At 38.5% G+C, this 21608-nt stretch overlaps 1 protein-coding gene and 1 long non-coding RNA gene across 33 annotated transcripts in view; one reads left to right on the top strand and one right to left on the bottom strand.

Moving 5' to 3' along the window:
- Window positions 1–16581, bottom strand: part of LOC111559720 — a 431348-nt gene extending 414767 nt beyond the window's left edge. For all 3 annotated transcript variants that reach the window (XR_006594110.1, XR_006594109.1, XR_002740846.2), the window contains exons 1-2: window positions 16444–16581; window positions 11645–11772 (exon numbers count right to left, since the gene is read on the bottom strand). This is a non-coding gene — a long non-coding RNA (uncharacterized LOC111559720). The remainder of the gene's footprint in view (window positions 1–11644; window positions 11773–16443) is intronic.
- Window positions 16522–21608, top strand: part of SUPT20H (SPT20 homolog, SAGA complex component) — a 43494-nt gene continuing 38407 nt past the window's right edge. For 12 of the 30 annotated variants that reach the window (XM_045052137.1, XM_019825611.3, XM_011285584.3 and 9 more), the window contains exons 1-2: window positions 16851–16941; window positions 19089–19182. In XM_045052137.1, the coding sequence (XP_044908072.1) occupies window positions 19180–19182 (3 nt within the window). In that variant the 5' untranslated portion in view covers window positions 16851–16941; window positions 19089–19179. Of the gene's footprint in view, window positions 16809–16831; window positions 17016–17091; window positions 17378–19088; window positions 19183–21169; window positions 21265–21608 lie in introns of those variants that run through there. The other 18 variants (XM_019825616.2, XM_006927235.3, XM_045052133.1 and 15 more) reach the window with 13 other exon arrangements.

The following is a 21608-nucleotide window of genomic DNA, read 5'->3' as shown; positions in this document are numbered from 1 at the left end:
TTGTTTGTATTTCTACAGTGTTGGTTGTGACCTCTTTCATTCATGATTTTATTTATTTGGGTCCTTTCCCTTTTTCTTTTTGATCAGTTTGGCTAGGGGGTTATCAATTTTGTTAATTCTGTCAAAGAACCAGCTCCTGGTTTCATTGATCTGCTCTACTGTGTTGTTGTTGTTGTTGTTTTAAATTGCAATATCATTGATTTCTGCTCTAATCTTTATTATTTCCTGTCTTATGCTTGTTTGGGGCTTTATTTGCTCTTCTTTTTCCAGCTCTTTAAGGTGTAAGGTTAGGTTGTGTATCTGGGGCCTTCCTTCCTTCTTCAGGAAGGCCTGGACTGCAATATACTTCCCTCTTATGAGTGCCTTTGCTGCATTCCACAGATTTTAGGCTATTATCATTTTTGTGGCTTTTTAATTTCCTCTTTAATTTCTTGGTTAACCCATTCATTCTATAGTAGGATGTTCTTTAATCTCCAAGTATTCATGGTCTTTACAAATTTTTTCTTGTGGTTGATTTCAAGTTCCATAGCATTGTGGTCTGAAAATATGCATGGTATGGTCTCGATCTTTTTGTACTTGTTGAGGGCTGATTTGTGTCCCAGTATGTGATCTATTCTGGAGAATTTTCCATCTGTACTCGAGAATAATGTATATTCTGCTGTTTTAGGATAAAATGTTCTGAATATACCTGTGAAGTCCATCCAGTCCAGTGTGTCATTCAAAGCCATTGTTTCCTTGTTGATTTTCTGCTAAGATGATCTGTCCATTGCTGTATAGGAAATGTTGAAGTTCCCTACTATTATGGTATTATTGTCAATGAGTTTCTTTATGTTTGTGATTAACTGATTTATATATTTGGGTGCTTTCAAACTGGGGGCATAAGTGTTTACAATTGTTAGCTCCTGTTGGTGGAGAGACACCTTAATTATGATATAATGCCCTTATTCATCCTTTGTTACAGTCTTTATTTTAAAATCTAGGTTGTCTGATATAAGTATGGCTACTCCAGCTTTCTTTTGGCAACCAATAGCATAATAGATGGTTGTCCATCCCTTGCTTTCAATCTGAAGGTGTCTTTAGGTCTTAAATGTCTCTTGTAAACAGCACACAGATGCATCTTGTTTCTTATTCATTCTGTTACCCTGTGTATTTTGATTGGAGCAGTTAGACCATTGACATTTAGAGTGAGTACTGAAATATATGAATCTATTGCCATCGTGTTGCCTGTAGAGTTGGAGTTTCTGGTGGTGTTCTCTGGTCCTGTCTTTGTTGCTTTTGGTCTTTTTTGTTTTGTTTCATCTTTTCTCTCCTCAGAGAGGCTCCCTTAAAATTTCTTGCAGGGCTAGTTTAGTGGTCACATACTCCTTTAGTTTTCATTTGTCTGGGAAACTCATTATCTCTCCTTCTATTTTGAATGACAGCCTTGCTGGATAAAGACTTCTTGGCTGCATATTTGTTTTGATTCAGCACATTGAATATATCCTGCCACTCCTTTCTGGCCTGTCAAGTTTCTGGGGATAGGTCTGCTGCAAACCTGATCTCTCTTCCTTACAGGTTAAGGAAGACTTAACCTATAGGAAGACTTTTTTTCCCTTTCTGCTTTCATAATTCTTTCCTTGTCTGTATATTTTGTGAAGTTGACTATGATATGCTTTGTTGGTGGTCTTCTTTTGTTTGTTTTTAATATAATGGGATTTCTCCGTGCTTCCTGGATTTTGATGTCTGTGTCTTTCCCCAATTAGCAACGTTTTCCAGTATAATTTGCTCACATAAAATTTCTACCCCCTTTTCACTTTCTTCATCTTCTGGGATTCCTATGATTCAGATGTAGTAAGGCATTGAGTTCTCTAATTCTTGTAGCATGCTCGTTTGCTTTAGTTTCCCCTCTTTTTTTCTGCTTCATTGTTCTCCATAATTTTTGTCTTCTATATCGCTGATTCACTGCTCTGCTTCATCCATCCTTGCTGCCATGGCAGCCATTCGAGATTGCATCTCGGTTATAGCATTTTTAATTTTGTCCTAGCTAGATTTTACTTCATTCATCTCCAGAGAAAGGGATTCTATGGTTTTTTCAACCCCAGTTAGTATTCTTATTATCGTGGTTCTAAATTCTAGTTCAGACATCTTGCTTATATCTGTGTTGAGTAAGCCCCTGGCTGTCATTTCTTCCTGTTCTTTCTTTTGGGGTGAATTCCTTTGTTTTGTCATTTCAGAGGGAAAAAAGAACTAATAAAATAAAGAATAAAAAATAAAAAATAAAAAAAAAATTAAGAACAACACAAAAAATCAAATAAAGGAATCTCGATCTTAGCGTGTTTGGTCTGGTCGTTGAAAGAAGCTTGATAGAATAGAGAAAAAAGGGAAGGAAGAGAAAAAAAGAAAGAGAAAAAATTTAAAAATTAAAGTATACAATAAAATAGAATAAAGTGAAATAGAATAAAAGACTTTACAAAAAAAATAAAAACATAGTAAAAAGAATTTTAAAAAGGAAAATAAAAATTAAAATATTCTCTTTCTGTATCCAAGAAAAAGAAAAAAAACAAAAAGAAAAAAATTTAAAGCAAAAAAAAAAAAAAAAAAAAAGAATAGATGAACAGCAAACAGAATGAAACCCAAATGAAGTTACATCCAATTTCCCCTAGAGCTCAAACTATGAAGTACTCTATAGTCCATACACTAAGCTGGTAGAGGGACTTGTGCTGGTCTATAAGGGATTGTGCTTGGAGGGTGCAGTTGGGTGGGGTGGGGTGTAACGACTCTTTTCTTCACTAGGTGATGCTGCTTAGCTTACTGGGGTGGACAGGTGTGGTACGCATGCCCATGCAGGTGTATGTGCATGCATGAGAGAGGTGAAAATGGCATCACCCAGCTTCCTAGTTTCTGGCACAGGAACTCTGCACTTTCATTGACCCACAATCAAGTACCCCTCCTTTGTCTCAGGCTTCTGTCCACTCCCTGTTTCTACACTGTCCAGGTCCCAGCTGTCAGCCTGCCAGGCAGCACCTCCCTCCCAAATTTTATCAAAATTGGGGCTATGTTTCCAAACCCCTCACTTCTGAGAACCCAGTGGTGTGGACCCACTCTGACCCTCTGGGGGAGGGTCTTGCTGAGCAATGGCCTGGTACCAGCTTGCCCCAGGGAACATTTATGCAATTTCCCTGCAGCAGAGGTTCAGAGATTATGGCAAATCCCAATATACAGCTGGCACTAGATTTCACCACACTCTGGAAACTTTGTTCCAATACCAACAAATGTGGCTGTTCTCCGGGGTCCCCTGGGGCCTTTGCCTGTGGGAGACCGTATGGCCTCTACCAAATGCCCTCCAAGAAGCGGAACCGCTTCTCCTCATGTGGCCCACAAAACCCTTGGACCTGCTGCACTCCTGTCCCCCCCTTCCTCTTTCCCTCTCCACAAAAACAGATCCCTACCCTCTGTGACTTCTCTCTCCCAGTTCACCTCTCTGCACCACATACCGGCCGAGTTCTGTGGCTCAAGTTATGCAGATTTTTGTGTTCTGCTATGCTGCCTCTTTAAAGGTAGAGACTCAGTTTCCTATCACCCTCCCCTCTCCCAGAGCTGAGTCACTGCTTTTTAAGCACTGTTAAGCCCCACTGATTACAAAAACTGGTGATATTAATCCCCTCTGGTTTTCAAAGCCAAATGTTATAGGGATTCATCTTCCCAGTGCAAGTCCCCCAAGCCTGGAGTGCCTGGTGTGGAGTCTGGTCTTCTCCCTCCCCCACTGTGGGTCATTGGGCAAGTCAGTTTTGTTCCTAACTGCATCTCTGCCCTTCCTAGCATTTTTTATTTGGCTCTTCTCTGTGTTTAGCTGTGTAGAGTCTGTTCTGCCAGTCTGGGTTTCTGAGTTATTTTCTCAGAATTTTCCTAGCATTTTTTATGTGGCCTTTCTCTGTGTTTAGCTCTGTGGAGTCTGTTCTGCCAGTCTTTGGGTTTCTGAGCTTTTTTCACTGATGTGGGTGTTATCTGGGTGTACTTGTGGGAGGAGGTGAGCTTAGAGTCCTCCTACTCTGCCATCCTCCCTGGAAGTTCTATTAGCTTTTATTTTTTAAAAAGAAACTTTTCATAAATTAATTGAATCCCTTAAGGCACAGAAAATTACAAAAACAGAATAAAATGCTTTAAGACTCTCTTTATTTACCAGTTTCCATTAGTATTAGTAACAAAAGACACATATATATACATACATATATATACATATATAATATACAATAAATACATGCATATTTAATATACATGTATATAGTAACTATATTAAATACAATAAACCAAAAAAAAAAAACTAATATAGTTTTGTTACCAATATAGGGAAAGAGGAACAGGATGAGGGAACCGGAATAGAAGCTAGAATTTCTGAGTTTAACCTAATTTGTAGATTTGATATGTAACCACATATTTATTTCACATTTTTATGAAAGTAAATTATTAAAAAAATCAATTCCTAAAAAAAAAAGCAAAACCATACTGAAAGACATTTCAAACGTCTCTAAAAAAAACACAATTTATAGGTGTATTTCTAATAGTATATACTCTACAAAAACATCTTTAAAAAATTTTTAAATGTTACAGTAATCGTATTGTTGATGGTAGTCTTGGTGTTATTATTCTGAAACAGTTGCAAATGTTACATAGGACAAAGCAATGGTCATTATTTTGGTGCACTTGGGGATGAGCATTTTCACTGTGGGAGAAAGCCTATATACACTTAAGATAAAGAGGTTAAATAAAAACCCAAAATACTGAATTTAAATTAAAATGTCCACACAAGTTCATGATGTATGTCAATATATTTACTTTTTATTTTTATTTACACTTATATTTATTTCCTACCACTGTCCACTGAAATACCTCGAAACAATGACTAATCTGAAAGCCAAGAACACTATTAGTGCCAAGTTGTGCTCTCCTTCCCCACTAAAAGGAATCAGGTGTGAAGGGCACCTGGGTGGCTGTTGGTTAAGCATCTAACTCTTGATTTTGGCTTAGGTCATGATCTCACTGTTCACGGGACGAGCCCCATGTCAGGCTCTGCATTGACAGTGCAGAGCCTGCTTGGGATTCTGTCTCTCCCTCTCTCTCTGCCCCTCCCACGCTTGCACACATGCATTCTCCCTCTCTTTCTCTCAAAATAAATAAATAAATATTATTTATTTATTTATTTATTTATTTGTTTATTATTTATTTAAAAAATAAAAATAAAAGGAATCAGGTGTCATTGTAGGTGTGGGGCTTTCTTCACATAACAATACATGCTATAAAGAAATATATTTTTCATTCCTTTTTAGGGCCTCAGATTAGTGTACTATGGGGCCCTATCCTGGTTTACTCAGGTTACCTTTTGATGAAAATTTGGTTCCTTCTAGATCTGTGCTATCATAAACTGTGCCACAATAATAGACTCACTTTTTTATTGTTATATATTTTTGTACTGCTTTATGTTCATGTATTATCTGTCCAACTTTCTTTAAAAAGTTATGACAAAAAAAGATGACTTTAGCAACAATCTGAACAAAACTGAGTGGGAGACCCAGGATAAGAAAGGAAGCAGGGACTGCAGGTAAGAGGGACCTACAGCTATCCAGGTGTGAATACAGTAAACCAGAGTGAGAACCATGGAATTGACATCAGAGAGGAGAGGCCAGACCTGACAGGCATTCAGAAATAGGACACCAGAAACTTGAGGACTGGTGAGATGTGGGGCCTAAGAGAGGAGATCTCTAAGCCAGACTCTTATCTGTGGAAAGCTGATGATCACCAGCAGACAAACATAGAAAATCTGAAGGAAAAGATGTGAATTAATTTTGGACATTTTACATGTGAAAGGCCTCTGGCACAGCAAGTAAAAATGTTGAGTTACCAGAAATGGATAAAACTGAGGACTTGAGAGTCTTTAGCACATGGGCAATAGCCAAATCCATGAGACTAGATGAGTTTGAACCAGAATTCTGAGTAAAACTATATTTCATATAGCATATATTGGCATATGGCATGTATGTGTCTGTGGTTGCATGTGCATACGTTTATTTATTTTGGACATTTTCAAACATATACAAAAGTGGAGATAAAATGCATTACTAATACCTCTTACTCAGTTTCAGTAATTACCAATAGCTTACCATTCTTATTTCATCTACCATGTATTTTTTAAGTATTTTAAACCATATTACAAAATTCATAATTTCACCTGTAAACACTGTATTTTGTATCTCTAATAGATAAGGTTCATTTCTGTTATTCTTATAACCAAAAATTCACTGTTCCACCTAATGTTATTGTACTCATTTGCTGGTCTGCCATTATAAAATACCACAGATTTATGTGTTCACATCCCTGGTGTCTCTTTATGTGTCCCCACCTCTTTTTACAAGGGTATGAGTCATATTGGATTAGGACCCACCTTAACAGCCTCATTTAACTTAATCACCTCTTTAAAGGCTCTATTCCCAACTGTAGTCACATTCTGAGGTACTAGGGATTAGAGCTTCAGCATATGAATGGGGAGAGGGGAGGCACAAAATTCAGCCTATATCAGTTAACAGTAATTCCTTAATATCAACATGGCAAGTTCACAGTCCGTTTTCCTGCAGTGGTTACCACATCATGTACTGGGTGGATTGTAGTATCATGGTGTTACTTAACATGTTACTCTGTGCCTCTTTTTTCAAGTAAACTGGTAGACCTGTAGGCTTCATTAGATTCAGATTCAATTTCTGATTTTGTGAAAATATATCATAAATAGTAACAATATGAAACATGTCATATGACAAAGCACAGAATATTTGATCATCTCACTATGGTACTGTTAAGATTGATCAAGTGTTGGCAGCCTGATCCACTTTTTATAAAGTTCTCTTTCAACATTCTACCTAATGGTTATTTGGCAATCATGAGTTGTTATTTCCTCTGCCAGCCCAGTCTACTACTAGGCCCATCAAAGGCATTCTTCCTTTCTTTCACACATTTTTTGGTCTCTAGCATTTATTTTTGGTTCTGTTAAGACTTTCGTCTCCATGCTCACACTGCCCATCTTTTCTTGCATTCTGTCTACTTTATCCATTAAAGCCTTCAGCAAATTACTCTCGGTTTTAAATTCCCAGTCTGATCATTCCAAAATCCATGCCATGTCTGGTTCTAATGCTTGCTCTGTCTCTTCAAACTATATTTTTTGCCTTTTAAAATGTCTTGTAATTTTTTCTTGATAGCTGGACATGATGCACTATGTAAAAGGAACTGCTGTAAATAGGCCTTTAGTAATATAATGGTGAGGCTTAAGGGAGGAAAGCATTCTACAGTCCCATGAGTAGGCCTCAGTCTTTCAGTGAGCCTATGCTTCTGAACTATGAACCTCATAAGTGCTTCTCTGCCTCCTCCCCATTCCTCCCACATATGGGACAGGATGGCTAGAGTTGAGTATTTCCTTTCCACCAGGTGATCTAGGCTCTGATAAAACCCCTAATCTGACTAACTGGTTTCTTCTGAGGACAAACCTTACTAAGAATACAGTTTTTTGTTTTTTGTTTTTGTTTGTTTTTTTTTTTAATGGTTCTTCTTCCTCTTCTCCTGCATGAATCATAAGATTTTTCTCTGATATTTACTGTGAGATCCTGGTAGAATTCTTGGAGGTATAAACTTATAAGTGTGGGGGCTGCCTCATGACTGGTCCCCCTGGAGATTTTAACTCTCAACGTTGTCGACACTGAACCTCCAGCAATTCAATTGCAGTTCAGTTTCCCTACCCAGCACTGGTTCTCACAGAGGCTGCTGCTCCAATAAGTTGTGAATCTGTAGTCATCTGTCAGTTTCTAATTTGGGGGCAGTGTGTGCCCTGTGACTTCACTTCTCTTGCAGATCTAAGAAGAGTTGTTGATTTTTCAGTTTGTTCATCTTTTTGCTTATTATTAAGATGGAGTATCAACTTCTGAGCTCCTTATATGTGGAACTGGACCTATTATTTCCTAGAAGCATTATTTTCTTATGGGTTTCAAAACAGCGATAACTCTATCATTCCTCCTTCACTTATTCATTGGATGTTTTCTATTAGTTTTTCTTCATCAGCAATTTGGTTACTCTGAATTTCAGTTTGTGTAGGAAAGCAGGGTAATTACTTTTTTAACCTTTATTTACTAATTTCAGAATAATGAATTGGTGTCCTAGCATTCCTCAACGTGACTAGTGAGGTGTTTTTTTTTTCTTAAGAAATATTAAGAATTCATGTAGCAATATCAAGAACTTTTGGGGTGGCTCAGTTAATCAGCCAAACCTTGGTTTTGGCTCAGTTCCTAATCTCATCGTTCATGAGTTCAAGCCTCACATTGGGCTCTGCACTGTCAGCAAGGAGCTTGCTTGGGATTCTCGATCTCTCTCTCTCTCTCTCTCTGCCCCTCCCCTGCTCATTCATACACTCTCTCTCTCTCTCAAAATAAATAAATAAACATTAAAAAAAGAAAAAAGAATTCATGTACTCTTAACATATTTAATATGCTTCAATCCATTGCAGTAAAAACCTTTTAATTATCCTTGGTGCTGCAAGTATTATTTCTTTTTTTTTTTCAACGTTTATTTATTTTTGGGACAGAGAGAGACAGAGCATGAACGGGGGGGGGGGGGGGGGCAGAGAGAGAGGGAGACACAGAATCGGAAACAGGCTCCAGGCTCTGAGCCATCAGCCCAGAGCCTGACGCGGGGCTCGAACTCACGGACCGCGAGATCGTGACCTGGCTGAAGTCGGACGCTTAACCGACTGCGCCACCCAGGCGCCCCTGCAAGTATTATTTCTTTTGCCAGTAGGAGCCATTTCAAGCTGGACACTATATAATTGCCTACAGAAACACACACATACAAACACACATGTGCACATGAAAAGCCAAAGGATTCAGAATATACATGCCTTCTCCTTCTCTCCAAGACCCCAGCTAATTTCCCAATTAGTGGACACATGTTACATCCACTCACAATTCCATTGGCCAAAGTAAGTCATATGGCAAAATGCAAAGTCACTAGGGTGGGGAAGTATACTCTACCCAAACTTAAGCCATGAGAAAAGTGAATTTTTTTATTTAAAAAAATTATAAACTAATAAAACTATCTATCACACTGGGCGTGATGGTTGGTTTTACGTGTCAACTTTGCTAGGCCACAGTACCCACCTATCTAATCAAACAGTAACCCAGGTGTACTGTGAAGGTATTTTGTAGATGTGTTTTTCATCTACAATTGATTGATTCTAAGTAAAGGAGATTATTCTTGATGACATGGGTAGGACTTTTTTAATCAAGTTTGATAATACATGAAGGCCTTTACAGCAAAAACTGAGGTTTCTTGGAAAAGAACAAATTCTGTCTCAAGATTGCAGCATCAACTCCTGCCTGAGTTTTCAGCTTACCAGTCTGCCCTATAAATTTCAGACTTGCCAGCTTCCACAATTGCATGAGCCAATTCCTTAAAATGAAAGAATAACTCTAGCCAAAGCAATTAGGCAAGAGAAAGAATTAAAAGGCATCCAAGTTGTGAAGAAGAAGTAAAACTATCTCAATTAACAGATGCTATAATACTATATACATAGAAACCCTAAAGAACACACACACACACACACACACACACACACACACACACACACAACTATTAGAGCTAATAAACAAATCTGGCAAATTTCCAGAGTACAAGATCAGCACTCAAAAAACTTTTGTTGTGTTTTTTTTAATACACCAACAATGAATAATCCAAAAAGTAAATTAAGTAATAATTGCATTTATAATATCATCTGCTATGGAGTGAATCATCTCCCTCCCCACCCCCCATCAAATCCATATGTTGAAGCCCTAATCCCCAATGTGATTGTTTTTTGGAGATAAGGCCTATAAAGAGGTAATTTAAGGTTAAATGACATCATAAGGGTAAGGCCCTGATCTGATAGATTAGTAGCTTTATAAGAACAGACACAAGAGTATACTCTGTCTCCCTTTCCTTCTCTCCCTCCCCACTATGGAAGGGCAAAGTGAGAAGGGAGCTGTCTACAAGCCCAAAAGAAAACTCTCACCAGAAACCACATTGGCCAGAACCTTGATCTTGGATTCCCAGTGTCTAGAACTGTAAGAAAGAAATTTCTATTGTTTAAGGCACTTGGTGTGTGGTATTTTGTCACAGCAACCTAAGCAGACTAAGACAGCATTCAAAAAGATGAAATATCTAGGGATAAATTTAATTAGAAAGGTGAAAAGTTTGTGTACTAAAACTCACAAAACACTGATGAAAAACAATTAAAGAAGACCTAAATAAATGGAAAGACATCATGCTCATGGATTGGATTAACAGACCAATACTTATTAAAGTGTTCTACCAATTCAATACAATCCCTTTGGCATTTTGCAAAAATGGAAAGGCTAACCCTCAAATTCATATTAAGTTGCAGGATAGCCAAAATAATATTAGAGAGGGGCACCTGAGTGGCTCAGTCAGTTAAGCAGCTGACATCAGCTCAGGTCATGATCTTGCAGTCTGTGAGTTCAAGCCTCATGTTGGGCTCTGTGCTGACAGCACAGAGCCTGGAACCTGCTTGGGATTCTGTGTCTCCCTCTCTCTCTGTCCCTCCCCTGCTTGCACTCTGTCTCTCTCTGTCTCTCAAAAATAATAAACATTACAAATTTTTTTTAAATAAAAAAACTATTTTTTAAATAAAAAATAATATTAGAGAAGAACAAAACTGGAGGACTTACACGTCCCAATTTCAAAACTTACTACAAAGCTACTGTAATCAAAACAGTGTGGTGCAGGTTTCTTCCTACTATCCAAAAATGAGTTCCTATGAAACCTTTCATAAACAGAAATGGCAAGGAGTGAAGAAGCAATTACCATAAATTTAGATGGAAAATATTTTTGAACATTCCCAGGCCCCAAAAATAATTTGTAGTAGGCTTTTCTCATACTCTGATCTTGCTAATGAATGCACAACATACATCAAGATTAAGCACAGATGCTCACAGGTACAGTTCAAAGCTATGATGGCTTGGTGCTAAGATGTAGTTCCCAGGGAAAGAGCTTGGCTGTGCCTCTCTTATGGCTAAGGGTGCACACTGCCTCTATAAAGACTCACTGCAAAACAAATGCTGAACGCTAGTGTCTCTTTTTACCTTTTGTCATAAAAGGGCAAATCCTTTTCAGATTTCTTTCAGTTAGCAAAAGTAGGTAGTAATGTAGGTCTTTTGTAAAAGCAAAGTGGTATAACACAAACTTTTGAAAAGCAGGGAATACCTATACTGACATAGGATAGACATATAGACCAATGAAATAGAATTAACAGTCTAGAAACAAACCCATACATGCATGGCAGATTGATTTTTTATAAGGAGGTCAAAACCGGTCATTGGGAGTAAGAATAGTCTCTTCAACAAATGGTTCTGGGACAACATACAAAAGAATGGAACAAAAACCTGATTACACAACATGTACAAAAACTAGCTGAATGTGAACCAATGACTTAAATACATGAGCTAAAAATCATAAAATTCTTATAGGAAATCCTAGGGTTAAATACTATAAAATTAAAACTAAAATGGAGTCACTTATCATGGCAACAAAATGGTGTTGGCCAATGCACGCACATTAAAAAATAAATAAAACTTAGCCTTACCTGACAAATTGCAGTAATTTATGGCTCTTCTCAGAAATCAGCACAGGATGCTAGACAATCCCCAATGCCAAGTCTGTTCATAACATCTTTGAACTTTCTTGTTTCTCCTATCTCTCGTTTCAGTTACACTGATACAAATAAGAAAGAAGACCAAGCAACCAATCAACAGAAAAAGCCAAGTAACTTCCACATTTAACTCCATAAACACCTTTTAGTCTATGAGCAACTTGAAACTCATTATTCTTTTAGCCTTGAGTTTCCCAGCTTACAGGTCAAAACAACTGCAATAAACTCATCCTTCTGCTTTATCCTGCAATAAACTCATCCTTCTACTTCACTCAGTATGCAGAATTCAGTTTTTGACAACCCTTATGAACTTGGATTTGGTAATGGGTTTTTAAAATTTTTTTTTAATGTTTATTTTTATTTTTGAGAGAGACAGAGACAGAACGTGAGTGGGTTAGGGGCAGAGAGAGAGGGAGACACAGAATCCGAAGCAGGCTCCAGGCTCCGAGCTGTCAGCACAGAGCCCGACGCAGGGCTCAAACTCACAAGCTGTGAGATCATGACCTGAGCCAAAGTCAGACACTCAACCAACTGAGCCACCCAGGCACCACGGTAATGGGTTTTTAAGTATGATGTCAAAAGCACAAGCCATAGTAGAAAAAATAAACTAGGCTTTGTTCAAAAATTTAAGTTTGTGCATCAATGGGCATCAGCAAGACAGTGAAAAGACAACCTACAGAATGGGAGAAAATATTTGCAAATCATACATCTGATAAGGGTCTAGAATCCAGAATATAGATCAACTCATAACTTAAACAAAGACAACCCAATTAAAAGATAGGCAAAGGAGATGACACGATACTCTACGTGTTAAACCTGAAAGACTCCACCAAAAAGCTGCTAGAACTGATAACGGGAATTCAGCAGAGTTGCAGGATACAAAATGAATGTACAGATATCAGTTGCATTTCTACACACCAATAATGAAGCAACAGAGAGAGAAATCAAGAAATCGATCCTATTTACAATTGCATCAAGAACCATAAAATACCTGGGAATAAACCTAACCAAAGATGTAAAAGATCTGTATGCTGAAAACTATAGGAAACTTATGAAGGAAATTGAAGAAGACACAAAGAAATGGAAAAACATTCCATGCTCATGGATTGGAAGAATAAATATTGTTAAAATATCAATACTACCCAAAACAATCTACACATTCAATGCAATCCCAATCAAAATTGCACCAGCATTCTTCTCAAAGCTGGAACAAACAATCCTAAAATTTGTATGGAACCACAAAAGACCCCGAATAACCAAAGTAAGTTTGAAAAATAAAAACCAAAGTGGAAGGCATCACAATCCCAGACTGTAGCCACTACTACAAAGCTGTAAACATCAAGACAGTATGGTATTGGCACAAAAACAGACACATAGACCAATAGAATAGACTAGAGAATTCAGAATTGGACCCACAAATGTATGGTCAGCTAATCTTTGACAAAGTAGGAAAGAGTATCCAATGGAAAAAAGACAGTCTCCTGCAAAAAAATGAAACTAGACCACTTTCTTACACCATACACAAAAATAAACTCAAAATGGATGAGAAACCTAATTGTGAAAGAGGAAACCATCAAAACCCTAGAGGAGCAAGCAGGCAACAACCTCTTTGACCTCAGCCATAGCAATTTCTGACTTGACACATCCCCAAAAGCAAGGGAATTAAAAGCAAAAATGAACTATTGGGACCTCATTAAGATAAAAAGCTTCTGCACTGCAAAGGAAACAATCAACCAAACTAAAAGGCAACCAACAGAATAGGAAAAGATATTTTCAAGTGACATATTGGATAAAGGGTTAGTATCCAAAAATCTATAAAGAACTTACCAAACTCAACACCTGAAAAACAAATAATCCAGTGAACAAATGGGCAGAAGACATGAATAGACACTTTTCCAAAGAAGACATCCAGATGGCCAAGAGACACATGAAAAGACACTCAACATCACTCATCATCAGGGAAATACAAATCAAAACCACGTTGAGATACCACCTCACACCTGTCAGAGTTGCTGAAATTAACAACTCAGGAAACAATAGACGTTGGCAGTGGAGAAACAGGAACCCTCTTGCACTGTTGGTGGGAATGCAAACTGGTGTAGCTGCTCTGGAAAACAGTATGGAGGTTCCTCAAAAAATTAAAATAGAACTACCCTACGACCCAGCAATAGCACTACTAGGAATTTATCCAAAGGACACAGAAGTGCTGATGCATAGGGGCACATATACCCCAATGTTTATAGCAGCACTTTCAACAATAGCCAAATTATGGAAAGGGCCTAAATGTCCATCAACTGATGAATAAAGATGTGGTCTATATATACAATGGAATACTACTTGGCAATGATAAAGAATGAAATCCTGCCATCTGCAGCAATGTGGATGGAACTGGAGGGTATTATGCTAAATGCAATAGGTCAGTCAGAGAAAGATATCATATGTTTTCACTCATATGTGGAACTTGAGAAAGTTAACAGAGACCATGGGGGAAGGGAAGGGGAAAAATATAGTTAGAGAGGGAGAACCATAAATTCAGAGAACAAACTGAGGATTGATGGGTGGGGAGCAGGGGAGAGGGGAAAACAGGTGATGGGTATTGAGGAGGGCACGTTTTGGGATGAGCACTGGGTGTTGTATTTAAGTGATGAATCACGGGAATCTACCCCTCAAACCAAGAGCACACTGTGTACAGTGTATGTTAGCCAACTTGATAATAAATTATATTGAAAAAAAAAAAGAGAGGCAAAGGACTTGAATAAAGTAACGAATAAAAAAAATAACTTGAATAAAAAAAATAACTTGAATAATGTCTTCTCCAAAGATATATAAATGGACAAAAGGGCATGAAAAGATGTGTAACATCACTAGCCTTAGGAAAATGCAAATCAAAACCACAATGAGATACTATTTCATACCTAGTAGGATGGCTATAATTAAAAAAAAGAAGAAGAAAAAGAAGAAGGGGCGCCTGGGTGGCTTGGTCGGTTGGGCGGCCGACTTCGGCTCAGGTCATGATCTCGCGGTCCGTCAGTTCAAGCCCTGCGTTGGGCTCTGGGCTGACAGCTCACAGCCTGGAGCCTGTTTCGGATTCTGTGTCTCCCTCTCCCTCTGCCCCTCCCCTGTTCATGCTCTGTCTCTCTCTGTCTCAAAAGTAAATAAACGTTAAAAAAAAAAATTTTTTTTTTAATTAAAAAAAAAAGAAAAAGAAGAAGGAAGAGGAGGAGGGGAAAGAGAAATGTTGGTGAGGATGTGGAGAAACTGGAACCACCACACGTTGTTAGTACATAAAATGTCTCTGCCACTGTGGAAAATGGTTTATCAACTCCTCAAATATTTAAGGATAAAATCACCATATGACCCAGAAATTCCACTCCTAGTATTTTGCAAAGACTCTCTCCATGATTTTAGTCTGCCTTGTGGGACATGTATCAACCAGTTGTAGCAAGAACCCTAAATCAGATTACAAAGAACACCCACCTAGATATCTGATCACCTTCAATATCTGATCAAACTCTCAATCTCCATCCACCCTTGGTGTCTGATCACTCTGATGTGCCTTCAGCCAGAACCCTGTCAAGTCAACTTAGCCAGAATTCCCCCAATCCCTGTATTTCTTACTAAGAAATTTCCATCCAAAAAAAAAAAAAAAAGAGGGAGAGAAAGAGGCAAAAAAAAAAAAAAAAAAATTCCACCCACTGCCCTCCAACTCTGCTCCTTGGCTATAAATCCCTACTTGTTCATGCTCTATTTGGAAGTGAGCTCAGTTCTATACTGAGGTCTCTTTCCCTCTTTTGCAATAGTTCCTGATTAAAATCTCTTTTTAATACTTGAACTATGTCAGGCCCTGGTTTTCTGTAATAGTACATACCATCCTACCCTCCCCCCCAATTGAATACCAGGACTCAAATTCTTCCACACAAATATCCATAGCAGCACTACACACAATAGCCCAAAGGTGTAAATGACCCAAATGGTAACCAATGGAGGAATGCATACAATTGTGGTATTTACATACAATGGAACAGAATATAAACCAGAAAAAGGAATGAAATACTGAGTGGACTTGGAAAACATTATACTAAGTGAAAGACACAAAAAAGGTCACACACTCCATTTATGTGAAATATCCATATTAGGTAAATACACCAAGTAATTATTGTCTGCTAAAGTCTAAGAGAGGGAAAAATGGAAAGTCCTTAATGGAGGTGATAAAAATGTTTTGGAATTAAGAGTTGTTGGTTGCACATCGTGAACGTAACAAATGCTACTGAATTATACTCTTAAAATGTTTCATTTTATATTCTGTGAATTTCACCTCAATATTAACAATAAAGTTTATAACCAAAAAATCAAAGTTGTTTAAAGGTACAGAACTGCAATCAGACATTGCAATATATCCTGGTTATTCCATTTCTGAATTGTTAGAACTCCCCAGTGAGGTTACTTTTGTCTGTTTTTCGGAATTTTTTAAACATTAAATTCATTGGCATTTTACAATACACTATCGAGGGCTGAAAGGCTTGGACTAGTAACTGTAGGAATGGTGACATTTGCTTCCATTTGCATGGGTTGGGCAATAAAAGCTCAGGGCAAGTTTCTTCGTTCTAGAAATTCAAAAAGGCACCCTACCCACCAAATAGCCACAACCTATCCCGCATTTTACAGTACTGGAAGATGGGCCAGCGAAGGAGAATATGGACCCCGCCCCCTGCCGGACCTCAGTCCCCACGAACCTTGTAGGTACCAACCCCTGCGACACCTCCCCCTGGCTCCGCGAGCCTCCCGGGGGCCACCGAGCCGTCCCAGCTCCACCTCTTCCGCCCGCGGTTTACAGGCTCGCTCCGCCCTGCGCGCCAGTCGGAAGTGCGGACGCCGGAACCACCCTTCAGCTGAGCTGCGGCGCGCCCGTGAGGTACGTGCGGAGCGAGCCTGCAGCCTCCAGCGCGGGGCCCGTTCCCGCATGTCGCATTCCGGCAAAGTCAGCGGCGCCGTCATGACGCCCAGCGCGCCGGCATCCCGCACAGGTGGGCGGTGGCGGGTGGGAGAGGCGTGACCGCTGCGGAAGGTTAGGCACGCGAGATCTTGGCCGGGGTCAGAGGTGAGTGAGCGGTTTCCCGAGTGGCTTTTCGCGGCTTTCCAGACCCCGGATCCCGCAGGAGGAGGACGGCGTTCCCGTAGGCGGGGCGGGCTGAGCTGAGCACCACCCGCCCCCCCGGCCCTGCACCTTCCAGGTAGTCGCCTCAGTTGCCTCTCGAAGTGCTAACAAGCAACGCTTTTCGTTGTAGTTTTCACTTTTGGATTCCAGGTATAGGTATTTCCGGAAATTCCCGAGAATTTCGCGTGGCGCTTCTGGGGATTGGGGGGAGGGTTTCTTGGTGTCCATATTGAATAAAGGCTGGTCGCCTGGCTGTTGAGTTGCGGCGTTATACTGCTAAACCCTAAGTTGTTGGAAAGAAAACAGTTCGAACAGTTGAAGAGTCAGATCGATCAGGAAAAGCGATGGAACCGATTGCGAGTTTTACAGTTGGATCAATTGCTGGTTGTCGCATTGGTTACCGGGAGTTCAGAATTTTACTTAATAGCTAACTGCTCCTGGAAACCATCTCTTGCAACCTTCGCTTGAAGGAGCGGCTGCGTTTTCCTGAGTACAATACATTAAAGTCCCGGGTAGGAAAATAGAAAGTGATTAACAAGAATTTTCGGGGTTAGATTGGGTGCAGTGTACTCCGTGTACATGTTGAGAACCATGAAGTAAAGTTAGATCAAAATTAAGGAAAAATATGTATATTAGTCTGAGCAGAATTGGTCTTTTTTTTTTTTTTTAGTGTTTTGTTTTTAAAAACCTAAACATGGGTGCTGGATTGAATAGCCTGAAGGTCGTAAGCTTTACTAGAAAGAATCTAAGAGTAAAAATTGAGAGAGGTGTGAACTGAATTTGTCTGTGTGTGATCTTGGGAAAGTCGTTAGTTTTGAGTGCCTTATCCTGTAAAATGGAGATGATAATTTCAGTGGTTTTCTCACAGTGTCTGGCAAATCCTGCATACAATCATAATGTTTGGTTTGTAAATTGTACACGTAGTTAATGGTTTTTATCTATAAAACTTAAAGTTTGCTAAGCTTCGTCTTCCCATCCTCCCTCCCCCAATTTTCGTGGAAGAAGATATGATTTGAAAATCACTGCATTTTGCCTCTACCTGGTATGCCTTCGTCTTTAGATTCATTGGTCAGAAAGTTTTCACCTTAACTTAAATTCATATTGAATCTAAGAGCTATTGCAAGGTAGGATTAATGTCTTATTTACTTTTTAAGATACTATTCCTGGAACTTGTATGATGCCTGTCACTTGTTTTTGTTTGTTTCTTGAACCCAGACTGGCAAAACCTAAGCTTTGGGTTCACCAGAAACCAAAATCATTTTACAGTGGAAAAACACTGTTTTTTGTCACTTGAAGATGTGCTTTTTAGCTTAGTGTTATGTAGACAGACAAGTTAGAAGGTGTTAGATATAGAATTAGACTTTGAATTGCCTGGAGAGTTTCAAAAATGCTGGTCCCAGTAAATATTGGGGTGCCTGGGTGTTCTAGTTGGTTGAGTGTCTGACTCTTGATTTCTGCTCAGGTCAGGATCCCCAGGTCTTGGGATCAAGCCCTGCCTCAGGCTCTGCACTGAGTGATGAGCTTGCTTACAATATCACCCCCCCCCCCCCCATCTCCCTCTCTCTCTCTCTCTCTCTCTCTCTCAATCTCAATACATAAATAAATGCTGATCCCTGGTTCCTACTCCAGACCAATTAATCAGAATCTCTGGGAGATATGACATGGGTATACCACTTTTTAAAACTCCCCAAATTATTATGTTGTGCAGCTAGGATGAGAATCCATGTGTTAGAGGAATGAGATTCTTCAGCAGTGTATCCAGTTTGCTTGAGGAAGGAATGGCTGGAGGAACTGGAGCTGCATCTGACATCTGGAATATGTAGCTTGGGACGTTTAGGGGAATATTTTTAGAGGACTTTTATCAGCAGGTATGATGAAACGTATGATTTGTAAAGTGAACTGTACAGTGACCCATGGGAACAATGACAGCAACAGTGGTGATGGAGAGATTAATAAACATTCTTTTCTCTCCTGGATGTTAAGTATTTTGTAGAAAGCAAGTAATGATTTTAATTTGCAAACTTTTTTTGCCGTACCTAATAAAAACTGTACCTTTCAACAATTCAAAAGATTGTGGTATGTGATTTCTTTGTTGCTGATTATTTAAAAATGTACTCAAAAATTTATATTTTTCAAATGGTTTTCCTTGTTAATAATGAAATAATCTCATTGCTCATAATAGCTTTATGTTAATATGGGTTTCTTTTGTTTTTGGTTTTTTAGTACTATAAGATTGATATTAAAGACATGGTTTTCACTCCTCATCAACACACATAAGTTTTCTCTTCATTTTGGACCCCTATTTTATACCACAATGGTAAGTTGTAGCTCATTATGTTTGTGGTTGTATTTTAGAATGTTCTCTTCCTTCATTTCCATAAAAATACTGTATTACGGGTACAGAAATACTTAATGTATGCCCAGGTTAACCTAACTGGTGAATTACTTAGCAATCACCTGCAAAATCTGTTTCAGAAAATAGGGGGCTTATCTCTCGATTCAGTGTTGGAATTATGCCCAATTTAAACTGATCAATTATCTGTCCTTATCTTTGTGAAGCATTAAAAAATACTTACCTTCTGGGCACCTGAGTGGTTCAGTTGGTTGAGCATCCAACTTCAGCTCAGGTCATGATCTCACGTCTCGTGAGTTCAAGCCCCGTGTCAAGCTCTGTGCTGACAGCTCAGAGCCCGGAGCCTGGTTCGGATTCTGTGTCTCTCTCTCTCTCTCTGCCCTTCCTCTGCTCACTCTGTCTCTCTCTCCTTCAAAAATAAACATTTAAAAAAAAATGTTTTTTAAATAGTTACTTCTTTCTGCCATAGTCAAATCACTGCCAAGGAGGATGGGTATAAATACAAACGGCTTTGGAGGACATAGGTTTCTCATATTTTAAAACTCTTAATTTAGATTTTTTTCTTTAATTCAAAAACAAATGTAACCTGCTTACCGCAAATAACATTTTAAGCAGCATCCATGTTGGATTTTAATGGCACATTTCTGTTCACTGACTTACAGTCATTAAACATACTAGGGACTGGGTGTTTACCTTTTGCCATTAAAAAAAATAAAGACATGGAAAAAATTACTTTATTATGTTTTAAAGAATCAGCAGCATTTGACAATGAAAAAATAAACACTGACCACCGTGTTGAATAAACCTTTGAGAACGGTTCTCTTCTTTTCCAATCTTGGGTATCCACCACTGCCCTGTTACAGAAAAGTAGAGCTGCTGAGGCGCCTGAGTGGCTCAGTCAGTTGAGCATCTGAGACTTCGGCTCAGGTCGTGACCTCGTGGTTTGTGACCCTAGTTGGGCTCTGTGCTGACAGCTTGGAGCCTCCTTAAGATTCTGTGCCTCCCTCTCTCTCTGAAAAATAAACAAACATTAAAAAATTTCAAAAAAAATAGTGGAGCTGTTACAATGAGATGCTGACCTTGACTTATATTTTGCATCCATATTAGCTATCAATTCCTTCTTAAATGTTGGAAGGAAGTAGTGAATAAATGATGTTTATGTTTACATTTGCAGTTCTATCTCTCTAGAGCTTTTGAAGTTTTGATTTCAGAAGATGAGGTACTTACTTGAGAAGACTAACAATAGCCAGTTGTCCTCAAGTGTACATTTGATTGTGTTTATTATAGTTTTTTATATAAATTTACTTTAAGGTTTTATGAGCAAAATAATTTAAAAACCTTATATATTTGTTCAGAGTACTCATCCAGAAAATGGTTTATACTCAAGAATCTCATCTTGAATCCTGGGAACCAATTTCGTTATGAATCTGCTGCTCATAAGATTTTTTTCATAAATTGGTATAAATTTATTTTAACAACCTTTTGAAATGATGGCATATTTCAGTTTTTTTTACTTTTAAATTTTAGGTGTTTAGTAATGCGTTTTTTTTTTTTATTACAGTAAAAACGCAGACAAACTATTTTTGTAATCCTACGAATTCTCCATCCTTACGACTAGAGTGGCAGGGGCACTTAAACCTTTTCACAATTTCCAAAGGCTGGCACTATTTCTTTTTTCCATTGCATTCTTGGGATTTTGGTGGGTGCTAGTAGTTTTTACTACATGGAATTTGGTAGGTTGAATTATTGGAGTCTACAAAATAAAACAAAAATTTAGGTCCTTGTATGTTAACAATGAAAGCTGTCTCTTGATGGAATTAAAAATTAAAGAGGACTATCATTGTGAATGAAAAATACTGTAATCCTGTGTGGTAACCAAACCACAAAACTAGAAAGAGATATCATTGGTGTTAAATTTTCTTATTTAAAACTTAATACTTTTTATTCTTAGATGTCCTTACAAAAGAAAGCTTTACAAATGAGGAAGTCAGAGACTCATCTTCTCTTGGCTTGAAATCATGGTCTCTAAGAAATGGATGAAGGGTGGTAATCTACTATAAGATCTCAAACCCTATTTGCAGTAATAAAACTATTACTTCATTCTAGATACATTTTCTTTTACATTTTAGTATTGAGTTAATGATGAGTCTATAATTAATGACGTCTTACAATTATAATTGGCTTTTCTTAATATTATCTGAAAGCCTGGCTGGCTGACTCAGTTAAGCGTGTGACTCTTGATTTCAGCTCAGGTCATGATCTCAACAGTTGTGAGATCAAGCTCTGTGGCGAGCTTGGCACTGTGTGTGGAGCATGCTTAAGATTCTGTCTCCCTCACCCTCTGTTTCTCTATCAACTCACTTGCTGTCTCAAAAAAAAAAATTTTTTTT

The sequence above is a fragment of the Felis catus genome, chromosome A1 (genome assembly GCF_018350175.1).
Source record: "Felis catus isolate Fca126 chromosome A1, F.catus_Fca126_mat1.0, whole genome shotgun sequence".
Taxonomy (NCBI): Eukaryota; Metazoa; Chordata; class Mammalia; order Carnivora; family Felidae; genus Felis; species Felis catus.
The sequence above is the reverse complement of the archived record's forward strand: the minus strand, read 5'-3'. Positions and strand labels throughout refer to the sequence as shown.